This window comes from Artemia sp. Qi Xiang Cuo, chromosome 8, assembly GCF_049724085.1.
Source record: "Artemia sp. Qi Xiang Cuo chromosome 8, ASM4972408v1, whole genome shotgun sequence".
Taxonomy (NCBI): Eukaryota; Metazoa; Arthropoda; class Branchiopoda; order Anostraca; family Artemiidae; genus Artemia; species Artemia sp. Qi Xiang Cuo.
The window spans coordinates 33,459,369-33,478,803 of NC_142801.1; the positions used below are offsets into that span (position 1 = coordinate 33,459,369).

The window sequence follows — 19,435 nt, forward strand, 5'->3', positions numbered from 1 at the left end:
AAGTTTTACGGAGTATTGTCGGACCCTAAGAAAACCAGTCTCCCTTGACAATCAGTTTTAAATAGATTTTTTATTGTCAAATATGAACTGATTAAACTTTTGAATTTCGAAGAATACTAATTTGAGGTTTAATTTCACAAGTATTGAGTTGAATGAGGTTGATCTGAAAATGGTTGAATTGCATTAGGTTGTAAGAAATCGGGTTGAGTTGAATCGGGATTGAGCTGAATGGCTGTTGACTTAAATGAGGGTTGAGACAACGTTGCTGAGTTTCATGGGGTAGAGTTTAACGGAGGTTGAGCTAAACAGGGGAGAATAAGTTCTCCTTTATTTATCGAGGAATAAAATTATGGAATAGTGATGATAAGACAATTAATTACACCACAAGCTTTGAAGAAATTAGAAATAAAGTTAAGGAAAAATGTATTATAATTATTATGAGTTTTAAATTATTATTTGTCATTTTTATTTGTATTTTATTTATGAATTTATGGACTAGTAATGATATCATAATTAATGATATAAAATGCCTTGGAAAAATATAGAAGCAAACTCAAGGAAAAAATGTACTCTATTAATGAGTCCTAAGCTATTATTCATTTTTTGTTGTTTTTTTTTTCTTCGTCTTCTTTTGTTGTTTAAGGTGTGTGAAGAAGTATAGTGGATTATTTGGATGGTTTTTCTCTTTTTGTTCTTTTTTTTGTCGTTACGGTGACTCCAGTAGTAACTCAGCAAGGAATTATGTATTTTATTTATACACAAATACATACATACATACATACATATATATATATATATATATATATATATATATATATATATATATATATATATATATATATATATATATATATATATATATATATTTTATATTATCAGTATTTCTGGTATACTTAATTTGTGCTATAAATTAGTACTAAAATTTTCTCTTTTTTTCTATTCCTGGCACGCCCCTAAGACAATTTGCCTTAGCAAGTTCATGGGCAGGCTAGAAGATTTAGTTGAAAGACTTGTTTTTTTATGTATTATATATATATATATATATATATATATATATATATATATATATATATATATATATATATATATGTATGCATTTTGTAAAGTTCTATTTTTATTAATAAACTAAACTAAAGCAAAAAATATACATGTTGGGCGCCACGATAAGCCTGGACGCAGCTTGAATATGCAACAAGTACAAGTATATTCAAGTGTGTTTAACAGATAAGGGTCAGGATGGCTACAGTCTCATAGAAGACCAAATATCATACATATTTGCAATCTCTATGATTAAAAGTCCTCTGCTAATCCACCCCCATTTTTATGGTAAAATAACTACTAAAAAGTATTGCACACCATTACGGTTCATCATACATCTTGACCGAATGTTTAAATTTTGCCTCAAGTTTTAATTGCATTACAACATTTCAGTTCTTAATATGAAAAGCTGAAAATATCTTTAAAAATATCTTGTAGTTGGCCAAAAATTAAAGTATATCAACTGAAAAATGAATAAAAATTATGTTACACCATCTTAAGAAAAAATAAAAAAGTAAACATAAAACATCAAGCAAGCAGAAATAAAGTCATTTCCTAAGTCAGATTTACAACGAACCGAAATTAAACCCAAAAGTCACATTACATTTCAAACAACTGATCCAGTTTCACTAGTCTGATATGCAGTAGATTTTCATCAATACTTTCTTTCTTTCAGTACTTTACTTTCAAATGAATATAACTCAATTCGTGAACCGTTTATTGATGTACCCCTTCAAAAATTGCTTCAATAAAGCAAACAGATTGCTTGTAAAATTGCAATCGCCCTATTGTATAAACTTTATTTGGGCAGAAATTTACAAATTTTTTAATGAAATACAAACAAAAGGAATAATTTGAAAAAAAAACGGTGCTCATTAAAATAGTAAAATTAAATTACAAGTCACTAATGTAACTACTCTAAGAATTTTTTTCTTTCTTGCAATCTTGATAAGCATTGTTATATTCTTATTTTTTTTACGATGTTATTAGAAATAAAAAAACACACTGTTCAAAACACATATCGTTTTCAGTGAACCACAAATAATGGTAACCTTTTACAGGACTTGTTTTGCCTTTGGAGGGTTTTCTCAGCATTACTAATGGTGCTAGGACGAATAAAATACATTGCTGGAAACTCAACTTATTCTAAGTAAAGTACAAATGATGTTCTAGTCTTTGGAGAGTTTAAGGGAGTGGTGGCCCTACTCTTATTTATGGTTATTTTTGTTCATTAATTAAAAAAAACTTTTTCCACAAAATAAGTTTTTCAAAGAAAAGTAAAGAACTCCATTAAACACAAAATGAGCAAAAATAAAATCAAATAATCTACCAAGAGTGAAACTACCACAAATCAGCATCGATAAATAAATGACAACCTAATTTCCAGAACTTTCAACTACTTTAAATAAAATGGCTATCTCAAAATTTTGATTGGATGTGTCTGGGAAAATGGTGGGCGTGGAGGGGCGTTATTCTCTCTCCAATCACTTTCAGCTATTAAAAAGGCACTAGTCCTTTCAATTTCCAATGAAATGAATCTTTTTGAAGTTTTTACGACAGCACTTTCAATAAAACATTATAAGACCCGAGGGCATAACTTACAACCCTCGCCCTAAGGGCTGGGGGGTTCATCCTCACAGACCTGATTTCCAGACCTTTCTACTACGTTGAACAAAATGACTATATGAAAATTTTGATGGGATTGGTTTGGGGGAATGGTGGGCGTGAGAGGGGGGTTAGTTACCCTCCAATCCCTTTCAACTATTAAAAAGGGCACTAGCCCTCTCAATTTCCAATTGAATGAGCCCCTTTTGAAATTTTTACGACAACTCTTTCATTAAAAATGTTATATACCCCCAGGGCGTAACTTACGACCTTTGCCCTGGGGACTCTGGGGGGTTTATCATCCTTAATTTCCAGAACTTTCAACTACGTTGAACAAAATGGCTATCTCTAAACTTTGATTGAATGTGTTTGTGGAAATGGTGGGCGTGAGAAGGGGGTTAATTACTCTCCACTCACTTTCGACTATTAAAAAGGGCAATTTCAATTTCCAATCAAATGAGTCCTTTTTGAAATTTCTACAACAACTTTCTATATAAACCTTTTATGTCCCCAGGGCATAATTTACAACCCTTGCACTGAGAGCTCTGATGGGGTAATCATCCTAAAATACCTAATTTCCAGAACTTTCGACTAGGTTGAACAAAATTGATATCTCAAAATTTTGATTGGATGTGTTTGGTGAAATGGTGGGCGTGAAAGGGGGGTTAGTTAACCTTCAATAACTTTCGACTATTAAAAGGGCACTAGCCCTTTCAATTTCCAATCGAATGAGCCCTTTTTGATGTTTTTACAACATCGCTTTCTGTAAAAACTTTACATGCTACCAGGGAATAACTTACAACCCTTGCCCTGAGGGTTATGTGGGGGAAGGGTTGTCATCCTTAAAGACCTAATTTCCAAAACTTTCAACTACGTTGAATAAAATGGCTATTTAAAATTTTGATTGGATGTGTTTGGAGAAAAGGTGGGCGTGAGAGGGGGTTAGTTGCCCTCAAATCACTTTCGACTATTAAAAAGAGGACTAGCCCTTTGAATTTCCAATCGAATGAGCCCTTTTTCAAGTTTCTACGACGAAGATTTCAATAAAAACCTTACATGCCCCCCAGGGCATAACTTATAACCCTTGCCCTGAAGACTGTGGGGGGAGTTTCCTGCTCAAAGATATAATTTCCTGAACTTTAAACTGTGTGGAACAAAATGGCAATATAAAAATTTTGATTGGATATGTTTGGGTAGATGGTGGGCGTGGGATGGGTGTTAGTTGCCTTCCGATCACTTTCAACTATTAAATAAGGCACTAGTCATTTTAACTCCCAATAGAATGAGCCCTTTTTGAAGTTTCTACGACGACACTTTTTATGAAAACCTTATATGCCCCCAGGGCATAACTTACAACCCTTGCCCTGAGGGTTGTGGGGGAGTGACCTCCTAAAAAACATAACTTCTATCTGGAAATCCACAACAATGAACAAAATGGCTATCTAGAAATTTTGATTGGATGTGTTTGGGTAAAAGGTGGGCAAGAGAGGGGGGCTAGTTGCCCTTAAATCATTTTCGACTATTAAAAAGGGCACTAGACCTTTGAATTTCAAATCGAATGAGCCTTTTTTCAAGTTTCTACGACAAATATTTCAATAAAAACTTACATGCCCCTAGGGCATATCGTATAACCCTTGCCCTGAAGACTGTGGGGGGAGTTTCCTGCTCAAAGACATAATTAACTGAACTTTAACTGCGTGGAACAAAATGGCTATCTCAAAATTTTGGTTAGATGTGTTTGGGGAAATGGTGGGCGTGGAAGGGGTGACGGTTGACTTCCAATTACTTTCGACTACTAAAAAGGGCACTAGCCATTTCAATTTCTAATCGAATGAGCCCTTTTTGAAGTTTCTATGTCAACACTTTCTATAAAAAATTTATATGCTTTAGGGGGTGGTCATCCTCAAAGATCTAATTTACAGAACTTAAAACTACGTTGAATAAAATGGCTATCTCAAAATTTTTATTGGATGTGTTTGGGGAAAAGGTGGGCGTGAGAGGGGTGTTAGTTGTCCTCCAATCACTTTCGACTATTAAAAAGGGAACTAGCCCTTCGAATTTCCAATCGAATGAGCCTTTTTTGAAGTTTCTACGACAACGCCTTCTATAAAAAAAACTTATATGCCCCCAGTGCATAACTTACAACCCTCGCCCTGAAGGCTGTGGAGGAGAGTCCTCCTCTAAAAAATAATTTATATTTGGAAATCAACTACGCTGAACAAAATGGCTATCTCAAAATTTTGATTGGATGTGTTTGGGGGATTGATAGACGGGGGGGGGGGGCTAGTTGCCCTCCAATTATTTTCGACTATTGAAATGCGCACTAGCCCTTTGAATTTTTAATCGATTGAGCCTTTTTTGAAGTTTCTACGACAACGCCTTCTATAACACTTGGCAGGTCTCCATGGCATAACTTACAACCCTTGCCCTGAGGGCTGTGGGGAGAGTTCTCCTTAAAAACATAATTTCTATCTGGAAATCAATTACTCTGAACAAACGGCTATCTAAAAATTTGGATTGGACGTGTTTCGGGAAATGGTGGGCGCGGAAGGGGTGTTAGTTACCTTTCAATCACTTTCGACTATGAAAAACACAAGTCACTCCAATTTCTAATTGAATGAGCCCTTTTCGAAGTTTCTACGACAAATTCGTCAATACGAAATGCCCTGCCCTAAAGGAAAAAAATAACAAATGACACATCGTTCTTATATGCCCTCAGGGCATAACTTAATACCCTTGCCCCGAGGGTTGTGATGGAGTGTCCTCCTCAAAAACATATTTTCGAAGTTTTTTGAAGTTTCTACGACAACGCCTTCAATAAAAAAAACTTATATGCCCCAAGTGCATAACTTACAACCCTTGCCCTGAAGGCTGTGGAGGAGTGTCCTCCTCAAAAAAATAATTTCTATCTGGAAATAAACTACGCTGAACAAAATGACTCTCTCAAAATTTTGATTGGATGCGTTTGGGGGAATGATGGGGGTGGTGGGCGGGGGGGGGCTAGTTTCCCTCCAATTACTTTCGACCATTAAAAAGGGCGCTAGCCCTTTGAATTTCCAATCGAAAAAGCCTTTTTTGAAGTTTTAACGACAACGCCTTCTATAAAAACCTTATATGCCCCCAGGGCATAACTTAAAACCCTTGCTCTGAGGGCTGTTGGGGAGTGTCCTTCTCAAAAATAAATTTTCTATTTGGTAACCAACCACGTTGAACAAAATGACTATCTCAAAACTTTGATTGGGTGTATTCGGGGATATAATGGGCGTGGGGGGGGGCTCGGTGCCCTCAAATCACTTTTGAGTATTAAAAAGGGCTCTAGCCGCTCCAATTTCCGATCGAATGAGCCCTTTTCGAAGTTTCTACGACAACTCCTTCGATACTAAGTGCCCGGGTATGGAGAAAGAAGAAGAAAAAAAAATATAAATAATACATTGTGCCCACATCGTTCTTTACTTAGGCAGCGCTATCGCGCTGCCTATGATTATGAGTTCGACTTGATTGTTTAGTTTAGGTTCTGTTTGTAATAGCTTTCATTTGTTCGTCCACAGTAGTATATGTTATTTGAAGTATAAGTTGACTGATGATTTTAATTTCTATTACTAATAAGTTTCTACAGGTTTACATTTTGTCATAGCAGTTTCTATTTTTTCAAACGTTACATGATTTTATTTCTGCTGGTTTTTGGTTTTAGGCTTAAATATTGCTCATTACTTTTGTTTGAAAAATTTTATTTCGAGAAACGTTTTTACAAATTTATCACACAAATTTCCGGTAGTCAAAGCAATATGCAAAAATTGAAAGGTAAAAGGTATAGGTAAAGAATACGACATTGGAGTTTACAGTCCCTACCGGCGGTGCTGATATCCGTTTCTTGACCCTCCAGCCAGGAAGTGCAATGGGGCGTTGGGGGCCAACCATCTTGTGCTTTTGCACAAAAGTCGAAAGGTGTTCCCATGAATAATACGTTTTTATAATTTAGTTCGCTTGATTCTATAGTCACAAGTGTCAAACGCCTCTAAAACATCAACTAAAATTATTATCAAGGGAATCATCTACAGTACTAGTAAACTTCGACATCTAATTAATGACATTCAGGTTGTTAAGGACATGTGCCTAAATAGATAACCATAGAAATGAGGACCTAAAGTACTGCATTAAAAATATCCTAAACCGTAATAAAACCTACCTGACCCGGAAAAACCCTAACGCCATAGAAATATTCGTTCATCAATTTAAGACAATCAGCATCAAGAAACTCTGACTCGTCTGGCTCAACTGGGGGACCTCTTTGTTGCATAGCAGGAGATGAATTTGCACCTTTTCTTGCCAAAGGGAGGCGTAAGTCCTGTGGCAATCTTCCTCTTATATTATGCAGCTTATTTTCAACGCTGAACGGGAACCTGGAGGATTTTTCTACAATATGAGCTGCATTGGGCTCTGGTGTCTTTGATCTTTTGTCAGATGATGGTTCTCTTAACTTAGAAAGAAACTTAAATGGCGATTTTCCGCGTTTTGACTTATCTGTTGGATCTGGAGTCTGAGCCTTTCGAGATTTATCTCGCTGACCTCGATTAAAATCAACTTCACTGGCTGCGCGAGTCATTCCCCGAACTGAAAAAATAAAATGCTCTTATTACGTACGGAAAACTACAAAATTTTTACTAAGTAGCTTCAAAAAAGTTTTCTTTTCGGAATACTGATAATCGTTAAATCAAAGTTGTAAGATGTGAAAACAAGGAAATTTGAAAAATGTGCCAAGGAATTATTTTTCATATTCACGCCTAAAATAGCAAATATGAAATATGACATTTCTAGAAGACATTGCCAGAAGATAATTACTAAGATATTCCGATCCGACTATATCACTAACAATCGCTATTGGGAAAGAGGAAATAAAATTAAAAAAATGCATGGACAATCCAATAAACTAAAAGAAATAAAATGAAAAGAATGTAAGAGGAATTCAATCAAATAAAAGAAATAAAATATTTTTTTATTGAGTAAAAGTTTTCTAGTAGAGAAACTAGAAAACTTCTCTAAATAACGACAAGTCTGACCTAAACTCTTCCATGTTTTTTTTTTCACTTTAAAATGTTCTATGATGAGAATCCCTAAGACTTTATATTTATTCATTCCTTCAATGTCTATATACAGCTTTACTCAATTGTCACATAAAAAAATCGAAAAGCGATCTTTTTTTTACCTTAATTCCTGATGTCGAAATCAGTAAAATAGAACTTGTATACCAGAGCCGAATCTGTCACCTAAAACCGAATTTATGGACATCCGATCACGTCCAAAAACAGCAATAAGATTCTTTTACAGTAATGTTATACTTTTTCCTTAGGGTGGGTACATTCAACTAGCTTCAGGGGAGGGAATCCCACTTTTGTCTTGGCATGCTTCTAACGATCTTCAAAGAATCTAATATGAATTATTTTATTATTCTTTTAGTAAGACTTTATTTTTGTTCCGTTATTTTTTAATGCTAGATTTTAGTACATTCACAGTAAAATGTGGATGATATGTAAAAAAAACTGTTGAATTTGCAATATTAGAAAAATTTTGGAAAATAAAACACCTTTAATTATTGAATTTAAAAATAAATTATAACACTAAAATGCTTGTCAACTCAAAAGTAAAATTGGACAGTATCTAAAATATTTGTTAACTTAAGCTAATTTTTTTTAATTTTCGCAAATTAAAATATATCAATAAAAATTTATAGCCCAGAAAATACTTTGGTCAACTTCAAAAAGCGAATTGACTATTTTGACTTTAGTTTTAATTTTGCATTGATTGGTATTCAGTTTTTACAGGGAAATGGCCTTCAATTATTTTAATATTTATTATAAATATTCCTATATTAAGAAAATACACCATAATTTTCCTCAGTCTTTTTTAGTTGTCAAGGTATATTTGAAAACAAACGAATTAGTACCGGTACGAGTTCCTCTGCTAAATAGTATAAACGAACATTAGGATGGAAAAAAACAAAACAAAAAAAAGACAAAACAAAGGAACAATTCTAAAACTAAATGACATTAGAAAATTGAAAGTTTTTGAAAAAGCATGATGCTGCATAGAAATTTAAAGAAAATAAGAACCTGCTTTAAGCGATTTAAAAACACTAAATATTTTCAAACCTAATTTTGCAATGGCATGTTTCTCAACAAGTTGAGACTGGCCAAAATTTCCTTTATTTTCTTGGAATTGTATATTGACCAAAAATACCTGCCCGAAATTGAAAATTTTAAGGAGAAAAAGATAATGTAACCTGGTCTTTCTGGTTTATCTTCGTTAGGGGAAAGCTGCTTGTATGACGCGCCTGACTTTTCATGTCTCACTCCATTTACCATGACTTCATCTGACTCAACTGCATCGTCAAAAGGACGGCTCATATCTAAAAAAAGTTGGATTAATGCTGGATGGAATGTAACAAAAGAAATAGGCTAGCACCCAAACAAAAACTTGAAGAAAATCAGAACTTGAATATATTAAATAAATTCATACAAAATTCAGCAAAACACTGTAGAGATTTAACTTGCCTTATGTGTTTATAATATCCTGTAACAATTCCAAATCCTACCCAAGGTTTTAATCATAGGTTTTGCGGTACCTTAACAATAGCTATCTCATGTCAAAGCTTTTACTTATATCGTGTATAGTACAAATTCAAATAAACTTAATGTTCTTCATTTAATACCTTCTGCATTATTGTAACTAGTTTTCAAGTTAGGAAGGTCTTTTCATTTCAAAGTTCGAGCCTGCGACCTCCCCAGATATGAAAGACCACCAGGCACACAAAACTTTTCCAAAAATTTTGGGAAGGAGTTATATCCATAAAGTATATAATTTTCCAACATAAATGTATGTCATATTAGTTATAGTCACCTGGATCACAGGAATTGTCTTTGTGTCACAAATAGCCCAAAGCCCATTATATTGATGAACGGTGGAATCGCTTCGAGAAGTTTTTAAGGTGAGACTATTAGAAAGAGATTGGCGAATTCTTTTTGAAAAACACCTCAACAATTAAGATAGCCCAGTGATAACCTAAAGAAAACGTCTAAATGTATGCAGAAAATTAAAAGAAGCCTTTGTTTGCCAGAAGTTTGTCTCGAGCGAAAGAATACCTTCAAACATTTTGAAAGAGAAAAATATCAAAAATAGTGTAACAATGCAAAGTAAAAAAAAAATATTCGTAGAGGATGATTTTAAATTCAAAGCAGAATCCAAAGAATTTGTTAAAATATATAAAATCTCGAGAAAGAGAAAAGAAATAAAGAAAGTGATGAAAGTAGTTTACTTAAAAAGAGATTAATTTAATCTGCATGTTGGCTTGATGACTTTTAGTCCGAAAAAAAAAAAAAATCGGTTAAAAAACTTTAAATAAATCATATAACCAATCTCTCAGAGTGGTATAAGGCCAATTCCACTTTTCTTAGAAGATTTTGTAGAAAATTTTATTTCTTTGTTGTTTGGCCCATACATTCCATGTATAATTTACGAAAACACAGAACAGAAAATCAAGTATTTTGGCATAGGCACATAATGAATGAGTTTGGTAAAATCAGACACGGGAATTCACAAGGAAAACGAAAGAATCTGTGCATTTGCAACAAATATAGCATGATGGATGCACACTGATATCCATGTATAGCCTGAGGGTATCCAAACGTAGCCAGCACTCTATAGTCGACAAAAGAGTCGTAGCCAGCATCAAATGAACATATAGGTTGACAATGAACATAACATAATGAACAATGCATAACCAACAGGGGCAGATAGCGCAACTACCTCCTCTTGCTCTTATTATCACTATATTTACATTTACTTGAAGCTATGCTGAACTTACTAGAGCCTATAAAGAATGGTACTGTAATACTATCAAATACACCCAAATACGCTCTTCTCAGTGACAACAAAAAAAACAAGGAAAAAAACTAGTTTAAAACCTTTATATGAAACGTAGAAATTACAAACACGAAGAACATAAATATCAGGCAAACAAAATGAGTTACTTTCCCTCAAGGCTGCTTAAATAAAATTTCACTGAGGGATGAAGAGGTACTCAGTGATGCTGAATTCGCCGACGACATAGTGTTGGTTGCAGAAAGGTCACAGAAGCTCTCCAGGTGCTCTCAGAAGAAGCCTCGAAAGTTTGACTGAAGATCAACAGGCAAAAAACCAAAGTTATGACCATCAAGCCCCACACGTCCCGTTCTACTGTAAAGGAAGTCAACATTGAAAGCAACCAAGTAGATGTGGTTGAAGACTTCACTTACCTGGGATCTACTCTGTCGAGGGATGGCTCGATCACAAAAGAGCTTACATCTCGAATAGCCAAAGCCTCTGCAATAGTCATGAGGCTGAACAGCATCTGGCGAAAGCCAAATATAAGCCGCCATACCAAAATGTGCATTTACAATGCGTCAGTCAGCACCGTGCAGCTATATGAAGCGGAGACATGGTCAGCTGCCAAATCTATCGTTGGTGCCGTCGATGTCACACAAACGGAGCGTCTTCGAAGGATCAAGGGACTTCACTGGACTGACTTCGTTAACAGCCAGACCCTCCTGTCACGTTCTGCACAAACTCCTTTCCCGACGCAGCTTGTCCAGCGTTCTATTCGGTGGTATGGCCACCTCCTTTGTATAACACACGACGCCTAGCACGAATCGCATTCAACTTCAACCCCACCCTGCAAGGATGGAATCGACCCAGAGGACGCCCCCCCCCCCCCTACCAAGTGGAAAGGTAAAGCCAAATAATTCCTCACCCAAGCCCACATACCAGTGGAAGAAGCTACGAGCCAGAAGCAGGAGTCTTAAGTAAGTCAAGTAAAAGGAAGGGAGATCCTATACATTCTTCGGGGGGTAAAGTTTCTATCTTTTTTCAGACAATTCGAATAATTTTTAATAGAAAAAATCATACACTTTAGCCTTCTAGGGGAGGACTGCCTCCTCCTTGAAGACCTTTATTCTCTATTTTATCTTTTAGACGAAATAGAGTTGTAGATCACGGGGTCCAGTAAGCACACAAATTTACAACCATACTTAAGCAAGGAGGCCACTCTCAATGCTCACTGACCCCGATTTTCGAAGATGATACATACTGAAAAATGGATTTCCTGCGTTATCAATATATTTTTATTCAATGTCTATAATCAAAGCCAGCATAATAAACTTACCGTCGACAATAATTGGTTGTGGTCTTGACATGGCTTCCATCTTAAGTCGCTTTTGTCTCACTTTTATTTCTTGCCATCTTCGCCCTTTTTCTTGCTCGCTTGAAGTAGATATAAGAGAAAAGACACAAATCAGATCGCTTTCATCGACAGAAATTTTCGCTCTTTTTTTTATAGGAAAGTCAAAAAATAATTTATGCTAAATTTACGAAACAGTAAAGTTTTTAGCAACTGCTTATTATTAGAAAAGCATCTTATACACCGAAATCATTCTACTTCAAGGCTTAGAACAATGCTATAATTACCACCATAATGTAAATAGGGCAATTTGCTTTATTAACCAATTTAGCCCAAATCAATATGTCAACTCGTATCAACGACTATCAAGGGAATTCTGTAAACATAAATCTAAAATAAGCTTATGTTTATTAAAGTTAGAATTTTTTTTATTACAAAATATTTCAATTGATTTTATTACAAAACATTTAAATTGATTTTTAAGAAGAAATATTGTATCTTTTTTATATTTTGGCATGCTTATAGATTATGATAGCGTGCACAATAGAATGATTATGACATGCACAACACTTACTCTATCAAAAGGAAGAATTTGAAAGGTTTTACTTACAGTTGGATTTTTGATAAAACAGTTACTGCTTTTTTATTTAAAAATGTAGAGAGGAATAAGAAAACTTCAAATATAAATTATCTACTTCGTAGTCATATTATACAACAGCTTTTATATAATACTTCAATGCGAAATCAGTTATAAAATTACAGCATATTTCTGAATTTTGGATTTTTTATGCCTTACAGTGGCCAAAACTAAAAGCTTCTAAACAACTGTCATAAGATCTATGAAATAAGGGATTTACAAAAAAAAAACTTTCTTAAATTGATTACTTTCAAATGGCAAGCTTAACCTTGATAAAACATAAAAATTCATAAGAAAATATAAAAGTATAAAAACAAACTACCGTTTAGAAATTAATGTTTGAGAAATTTAAAAAACTTTCGCAAATAATAAAAATAATAATTCATTTGAACCCTCTATACATACAAAAAATGCACTTAGAGGAGTATGAAAAAAGAAATTTATAAACACTTATCATCACAAACACTAAAAAAAAACAAAAAAAAAAAAAAAAAAAAATCATAAACGATTAATACATCCCAACGGAAAATCTACGACTGATTCAGATCGCTGTCTGAATCTCCCCCCTAAAACATCCATCTTATCACATATCTCAAAAACACCGTAACGTTCGGAGATATAACTGTTACGAGACCAAATAGGAACACGAAGAAAATACTTACAAAATTTGAAAAAGACAGACCGAATTTTTTGACGTTCAGACGTGGTAAAAAAATTTCCATAATGGCACCAGAAAAAATACATGGGGAGCAAAAAACGAGTTATAAAGCTGACCAAGCGTTCTTTTGTCAAATTAACCTTTTACTCTAGAAAAATGTCCATAGGACTTTCTCAACTTCTCTCTCAACACATTTATTGTTAATGACCTTGTTGTTCGAATTGAGGTCCCGAATGTAAGTCCAAGGTACTTGAGTGAAGCAGTGGCAAAAATTGATTCAGGGCCAACGTGAATTTTTGAATCAGGAGGGTGGTGACAACCAAAAACGAGAAATTCAGTTTTACCGAAGCAACTGACAGCCCTATGTCAAACAACCCTGCATATAGGCTATTCACAACAGCCTGTAGTAATTACAAGTTATCAGAAAGCAGAAGAATGTCATCTGCGTATGAAAGGTGACTTGCGTCAATGGATGGATCGATAAGAAAATGCGATATTCTGCGGGTTGCGCAGCGGATAGCATTGTTAAATACTGAAGGACTTAACACTGAGCCCTGTTTTGCTCCATTACGCACATAAGGATTTTGCACGCGGACACGTATGGAAGAGTTTTGGTACCATTGCCACAGGGAGGCACAAATGAATGGGTTTACCCCACTCCTCGAAAGTGCTAAAACAGCTTGGGAGTGTAGGATCGAATCAAACGCTTTAGAAATATCTATTGCACAAACATATAAAGGTTTCTTCATTCTCTCATACCTCTCCAAAATAGACACGAAAACTGCATGTGCATTCCCAACACCAAGACCCGCACGAAAACCAAACTGATGACCTCCTTGGTCACAGCTATTCTAAATTTTTAAAATAAGGATCTTTTCAAATAATTTTGCAATAACTGAACAAACTGTAATTGGACGATAAGAGTCACAAGATTGACGGTCCTTATTCTTTTTTGGGACACACGTCACAATGCCCTCACATAGTGCAGTCGGTTCGAATTGCTGCGAAATACAAGCTTGGAAAAGTAGCGCCATATACTCAACTAGTTTCATAGTACCTTGAATCAAATGTTCTGATTGGAGTCCGTCAGAACCAGGAGCTTTGCCATTTTTAAAGAGACGAATTAGCATAAAAACTGACGATGGCGTGATTGAAACAAGATTTCGGCTATGATCTAGTTGAGAAAAATGGTGTAAGAGAATCTGCCAAAAAGTGGTGTCCAGTGGTGGGGGGGTTATCAGAGAATAACGAGGAGAAGTGTTTTTCCCAGGAAGTTACATCAATAGGGTTACAACGCGAAAATGACGATGAAGTGAACTTTGATACTTTGCTCCATAGTATCTGCGGATGATTTAGGATATCACGAGATAGAGTAGATACGTGCCTTCTTTTGAAGACCTGTAAAGCTTTCCGGGACTCTCTTATAGTCGATTTCAGGATCCTAAAAATTAAACCAGATCTGGGGCGATCACAATCCCCCCAGATCTTAAACCAAAACTTGTGACGGTTCTTTGCAAGTTGTAGCTCCGGGTCATCGCTCCAGCCCTTTTTCCGTGTACCAATCCTACTTCTCTCAGAGGGTACTACCGTTGAGGCGGGTGCTTTTCAGTGAATGAGCAATCTCAGTAAGAGAGCAACCTAGATCAAGGCTGTCGCCATTCAGCGTTGTAGAAAGAAGGTGAAAAGGAATTTTGATTTTAGACAGCATAGAATCCAAAACACTTTGATATAGTGATATATCGATATTATCCCAATACATCTTCCAAAACCACTGACGCTGTTGACTGATTTGTGGAACAAAAAAATTCACACAAAAATTTAAATGTAAATGGTCACTTGTTAACATATTATCAGAAACGTCAACAATGACGCTCTGGAGTTCCAGGATATTCGAGAGAACAAAATCAAGATCGGAAGTGGAAGCAGAATGGTGAACGTAAGAGAAAGATTTGGACTTTGAAAGCAAAAATATTTCGCTTTGCATTGAAGAAAGGAGCAATTGTGTAAAAGGTGGAGCAGCATCTTTGAGCTCTGAGTTGAAGTCACCACATATGACAAGCGATTTATTTGATGACTTAACTTTATGCAGTAATTTTGACAGGGACGCACAAGCTAAAGCATATTATCGGCTAGATGTAGAATTTCGATAATTAGTTGGCATATAAACACATAAGAACAATACTACCTAAATCAACTGCGAGGTTTAGATCTCTAGATTAAAAACAACTACATTTAAACTTCTTATTTACAGCAACTAATAAGCCACCAGATGGACGGCCAGTAGTATTTTTAGCAGGTCTAAAAAAAATAAATGGTCAGACGAGAATTCTAGCATCGGAGAATTAGTGACTGCATCGGTGACTAGCATCGGTGACTGCCACCACAGTTGGCACAGGTAAAACGACTGCGCCTGACAACTCCTGTCATGGTTGCTATGATTGCCGGCAAATTTGCTGCATTTAGTTGAATTAGAATATTCTCTAGCAAAATGACCGAAGCCTTGACAATTGTGACATTGCATCGGTTTCTCGATCGGCAACGTAACTTGAAATAAGCCATATTCAATCTTGATTCCGTGTTTAACAGCAAGATTTAATTCATCTTTCGATGTGAATTTTAGCTGGACTACGGATGTGTTACCGAATCTGGTTGCACTGTTCACACTGCTAACAAGAATAGGTATTTGTGAAACGTCATAGTCTTGGTCCATCCTAATAATACCGGCATACTCGGGCCTCATTACCTTCGCTCGAATATTTAGCGTGTTCGGTATTGCAGCAACAGCAACAACCGCTGATTGTTCGTCAGACGTATGCATTATTATCTTATTTTTTTTTAGCCACAATATGCTGGGCCTTATCGGCACAACCTAGTTTTTCCACAAACTCACGTTGATTAACAGGGTTTCGAATATTTAAGTTGGTGGGAACATTGCTTAGCACAACAGGAACAGAAGGTTGCGCTTGAGCTGGCACTGACGGCCAGATTACAGGGCCTGGGGGCTGCCTTGAGGTTTCCTGCTCTTCAACGAGAAAATTTAACATTCTCACGCACTCGTTTAAACGAGATGCTACAATAGTGCTTGGTTCATTAGGGATAACTGGTACATCACAAGGATCAACTATAACAAAGAGGGGTAGTTCCTCCTTACGCGCTAAAAAACCACTCAACAGATCATGGAAATCTGCAAAAATATTGCGCGTGGATGTGAACCCCTGCGCCTTTCAAGAACATCAAAATTCAAGGCACTTTTGCACACATCCTGTGCCTGCTTTATCGTATCTTTTGAGAAAAATTCTGATGCAATCTTAATAACTGTATCTTTTTCTTTTGTTATGTTCCGCTGCAGAAAATTCAAAACTCGGCACACATGTATTGAGACCACCATTTTTTGGTGGTTTCTTTCCTCCCGCCACCACTATTGCAGCGTGATTGCCTATAAATAGCGGCTTGCCTAATTATATTCGCACTGATTTATGGCTAAATCAAATGTCTAATTTCTTACTAAAAGCAAGTCAGACAAGTTTCACATAATGTTACTACTATAAGTGACCTTCATTTGTTAAGCGATTGCAAAAAAAAAAGTTCATAAAAACTTGCCAAACAGCTTTTGTTTAAATCCAGAAAAAAGTTGGTTTTTCGTTCAGAATGCAGTTGTTCACGGAATGAATGCTATTTCAGAACAAATGGTAACTAAAACTGCTGCTGTTTGTTTTTGTAAAGATAGCCCCATGATTTAGGCCAGAATGATACAATGCTTGTTCAGAAATCTTTATGGAATAGTAAACTTTTCTCTTTTTTTTGTTAAGAAAAACGCAATATAGGAAAAAAGCCCGATAGTAAAAAGTAAAAAAATTACTGCATTAATTGGCAAGTAACTAAATAAATTCAACATTTGATATACATTTTTGTCTAATTTTTCTGTACATTTATGTTTTTTCTGAAGACGTAAGGATCAAGAAAGCTAAAAACTATAATAAACTGAATACTTACCTGATAAATTCGTTTCGGAAAGAAACTGGCAAACACAACCTTAGAAACTCCCAGTTTGCTTTTTCCATTGTTTCAAATGTCTTGTGAGATATTTTGAGGCATGGCGGTGAATCTGAGCCAGCGGGTATTCGGGTAACATCAATTTTCGAATCAAAAAACTCTTCATTGTTTTCAAATATAGGTTGATCCTTCGTGTACCAAAAGGTCATTGGACGAGTCATATTCCTAAAAAAGTTTGTACATACAACAAAATAATCCCTCAATCGTTCAAATAACTCTCTCTTGCTTTCCCTCCCTCCCAACCTCTCTCTCTTTCTTTCTCCCTCTAACATATTTCTGTTTAAAAAACATGCTTAAATTTTGATACAATAAGTTCAATACGGTTAGAGCACTTACACACAAAAAGGTTCATAGCCTTCTTGCAGCCCACAGGTAGTGAAAAACTTCAAGGCGTTTACATCATGGCCAAATACAAACTTGGCTCTTTGGCCAATACCAAGAGTGCAGCAGGGGACAAAGCTATCGCCTTGGACATCAGTAAAGGCTGTTTCGCTACCAATCGCATCCATCATAAGTTCACCATTAAGAGAGAAACCTATAAAAGATTTTATAGTCAGCCATCATAGCCACACGAAAAGACAGTTAACACAGTCTTAAAGACGAATTTTGCATGGAGGATTACAAAGGAAATTATAAATATTTCAGTTTGAGACTATTTTCACTATATTTTTACTTACTGAAGACACGTAAAGTCAAGCTTAAAAAGAAAAATGAATTTTTAATTTTGATGAATACTAAATAACAGGCTTGTACCCTGTCCTCTGAACTTGCTTTGGCAAAGAAAACTATCTAGCAACGAAAAGCTTCAATCAAGCCTCGGATATTTCTTCCTATTTACGAAGCCGACCCCAGCATGTCCACGGATATCCTGATGACGGTGGTCAAACCACCCGAAGATTAAACCCCCTTGAACAGGGTGTTATGAAAATTATTACTCGGAATATTCTGATTTAGGTTTTTCCAGGCTCTGAGTTACTTCTCGCTAATGAACTCAAACAGTATTATGTTGCTACTGCTGGCGTTACAGAAACGCATTTGCCAGGGAAGGGTAAGAACTTTATCAGTGACAATTACAGTCTCATTTGGTCGGCTACTGGCAACACAAGGAAAGCTGGTGTTGGCCTGGTTCTTCATAAGGGCTAGAAATGCACTTATATCCCATAACGCCATATCAGAGCGTCTCCTCACAGTCCACCTGAGACACCATCGTGCAGGATTCTTTGTAGCTGTATGCTATGCGCCAAAAAATGGGGCCAACCCCAATGTTAAGGACCAGTTTTACACAGACCTCACACAACTGATTTCTTCTGCCTCTCCCCATGATATATTACTTCTGATTGGGGACTTGAACGCTACCGCTAGTGATCTCACAGGCATATGGATAGGCGTCATGGGACATGTTAACCCAGACGTAATAAATGAGAATGAAAATCGTATGCTTCAGTTCTGCAACACCCATCAGCTTGTTATCTCCAACACAGTTTTCGAAAGACCTCAAATTCGTCAGTATAATTGGTATAGTAACGACGGAGTCACAAAGAAAATGATTGATTGTATCATCATCTCTTGACGATGGAGGCTGTGGGTTTATAATTGCCACTGGTTTCGTGGTGCTGGCCTGGGTAATACTGATCACCGACTTGTAGTTGCAGAAATTCGTCTTAAGCTGAAATTTCAGAAGATCAACAAGCGCATTAAAACGCTAAATCTCCGCAGTCTTGATACTCCTGTGATCAAAGAGCGGTGTGCAGTTGAAATTAAAAATAGTTTTGAAAGCCTGTCCGAGTTTTCGGATGCTGAAGCCATGTGGGACTCGTTCAAAACTGGATTCATCAACGAAGCTAGAACAACTCTTGGCTTGCAAGTTCAGGTCAAAAGGCTTTGGCTGTCACAGGAAGCTGTGGATGTCATTACCCTCCGAAGGCATGCCAGACTGTGGGGGGATATGAAGACCTAGTGACATCTCAAGGGCGTCGGGAATAAGCTGATACAAAGAGATCTCAAGTCGGTCGTTGACACCAAAGCAGATGAGCTAAAATAAGCTGCCGTGAGGAAGGACGTTGGAGCTGTGTACAAACACTTACGTGACCTTTCGGGCCAGTGTGCTCAACCAATAGAAAACGTACTATCTGTGGACGGGGTAATCCTTGAAGACATAGTGTTCAACTTTTCAAGATGGAACGAAAACTTTTCATCCCTGCTTAATGCGTCCCCTCTCTCTCCATCTGTAGCATCT

The 19,435-nt window shown here is 36.2% G+C and overlaps 1 protein-coding gene across 1 annotated transcript in view; it reads right to left on the reverse strand.

Moving 5' to 3' along the window:
• The window catches only part of RyR (Ryanodine receptor), a 602,377-nt gene that overhangs the window by 278,382 nt on the left and 304,560 nt on the right, over positions 1-19,435 (reverse strand). Inside the window, 5 exon segments of the mRNA XM_089093383.1 lie at positions 6,830-7,254; positions 8,921-9,046; positions 11,837-11,934; positions 17,140-17,364; positions 17,536-17,734. Of these exon segments, the coding sequence (XP_088949509.1) occupies positions 6,830-7,254; positions 8,921-9,046; positions 11,837-11,934; positions 17,140-17,364; positions 17,536-17,734 (1,073 nt within the window).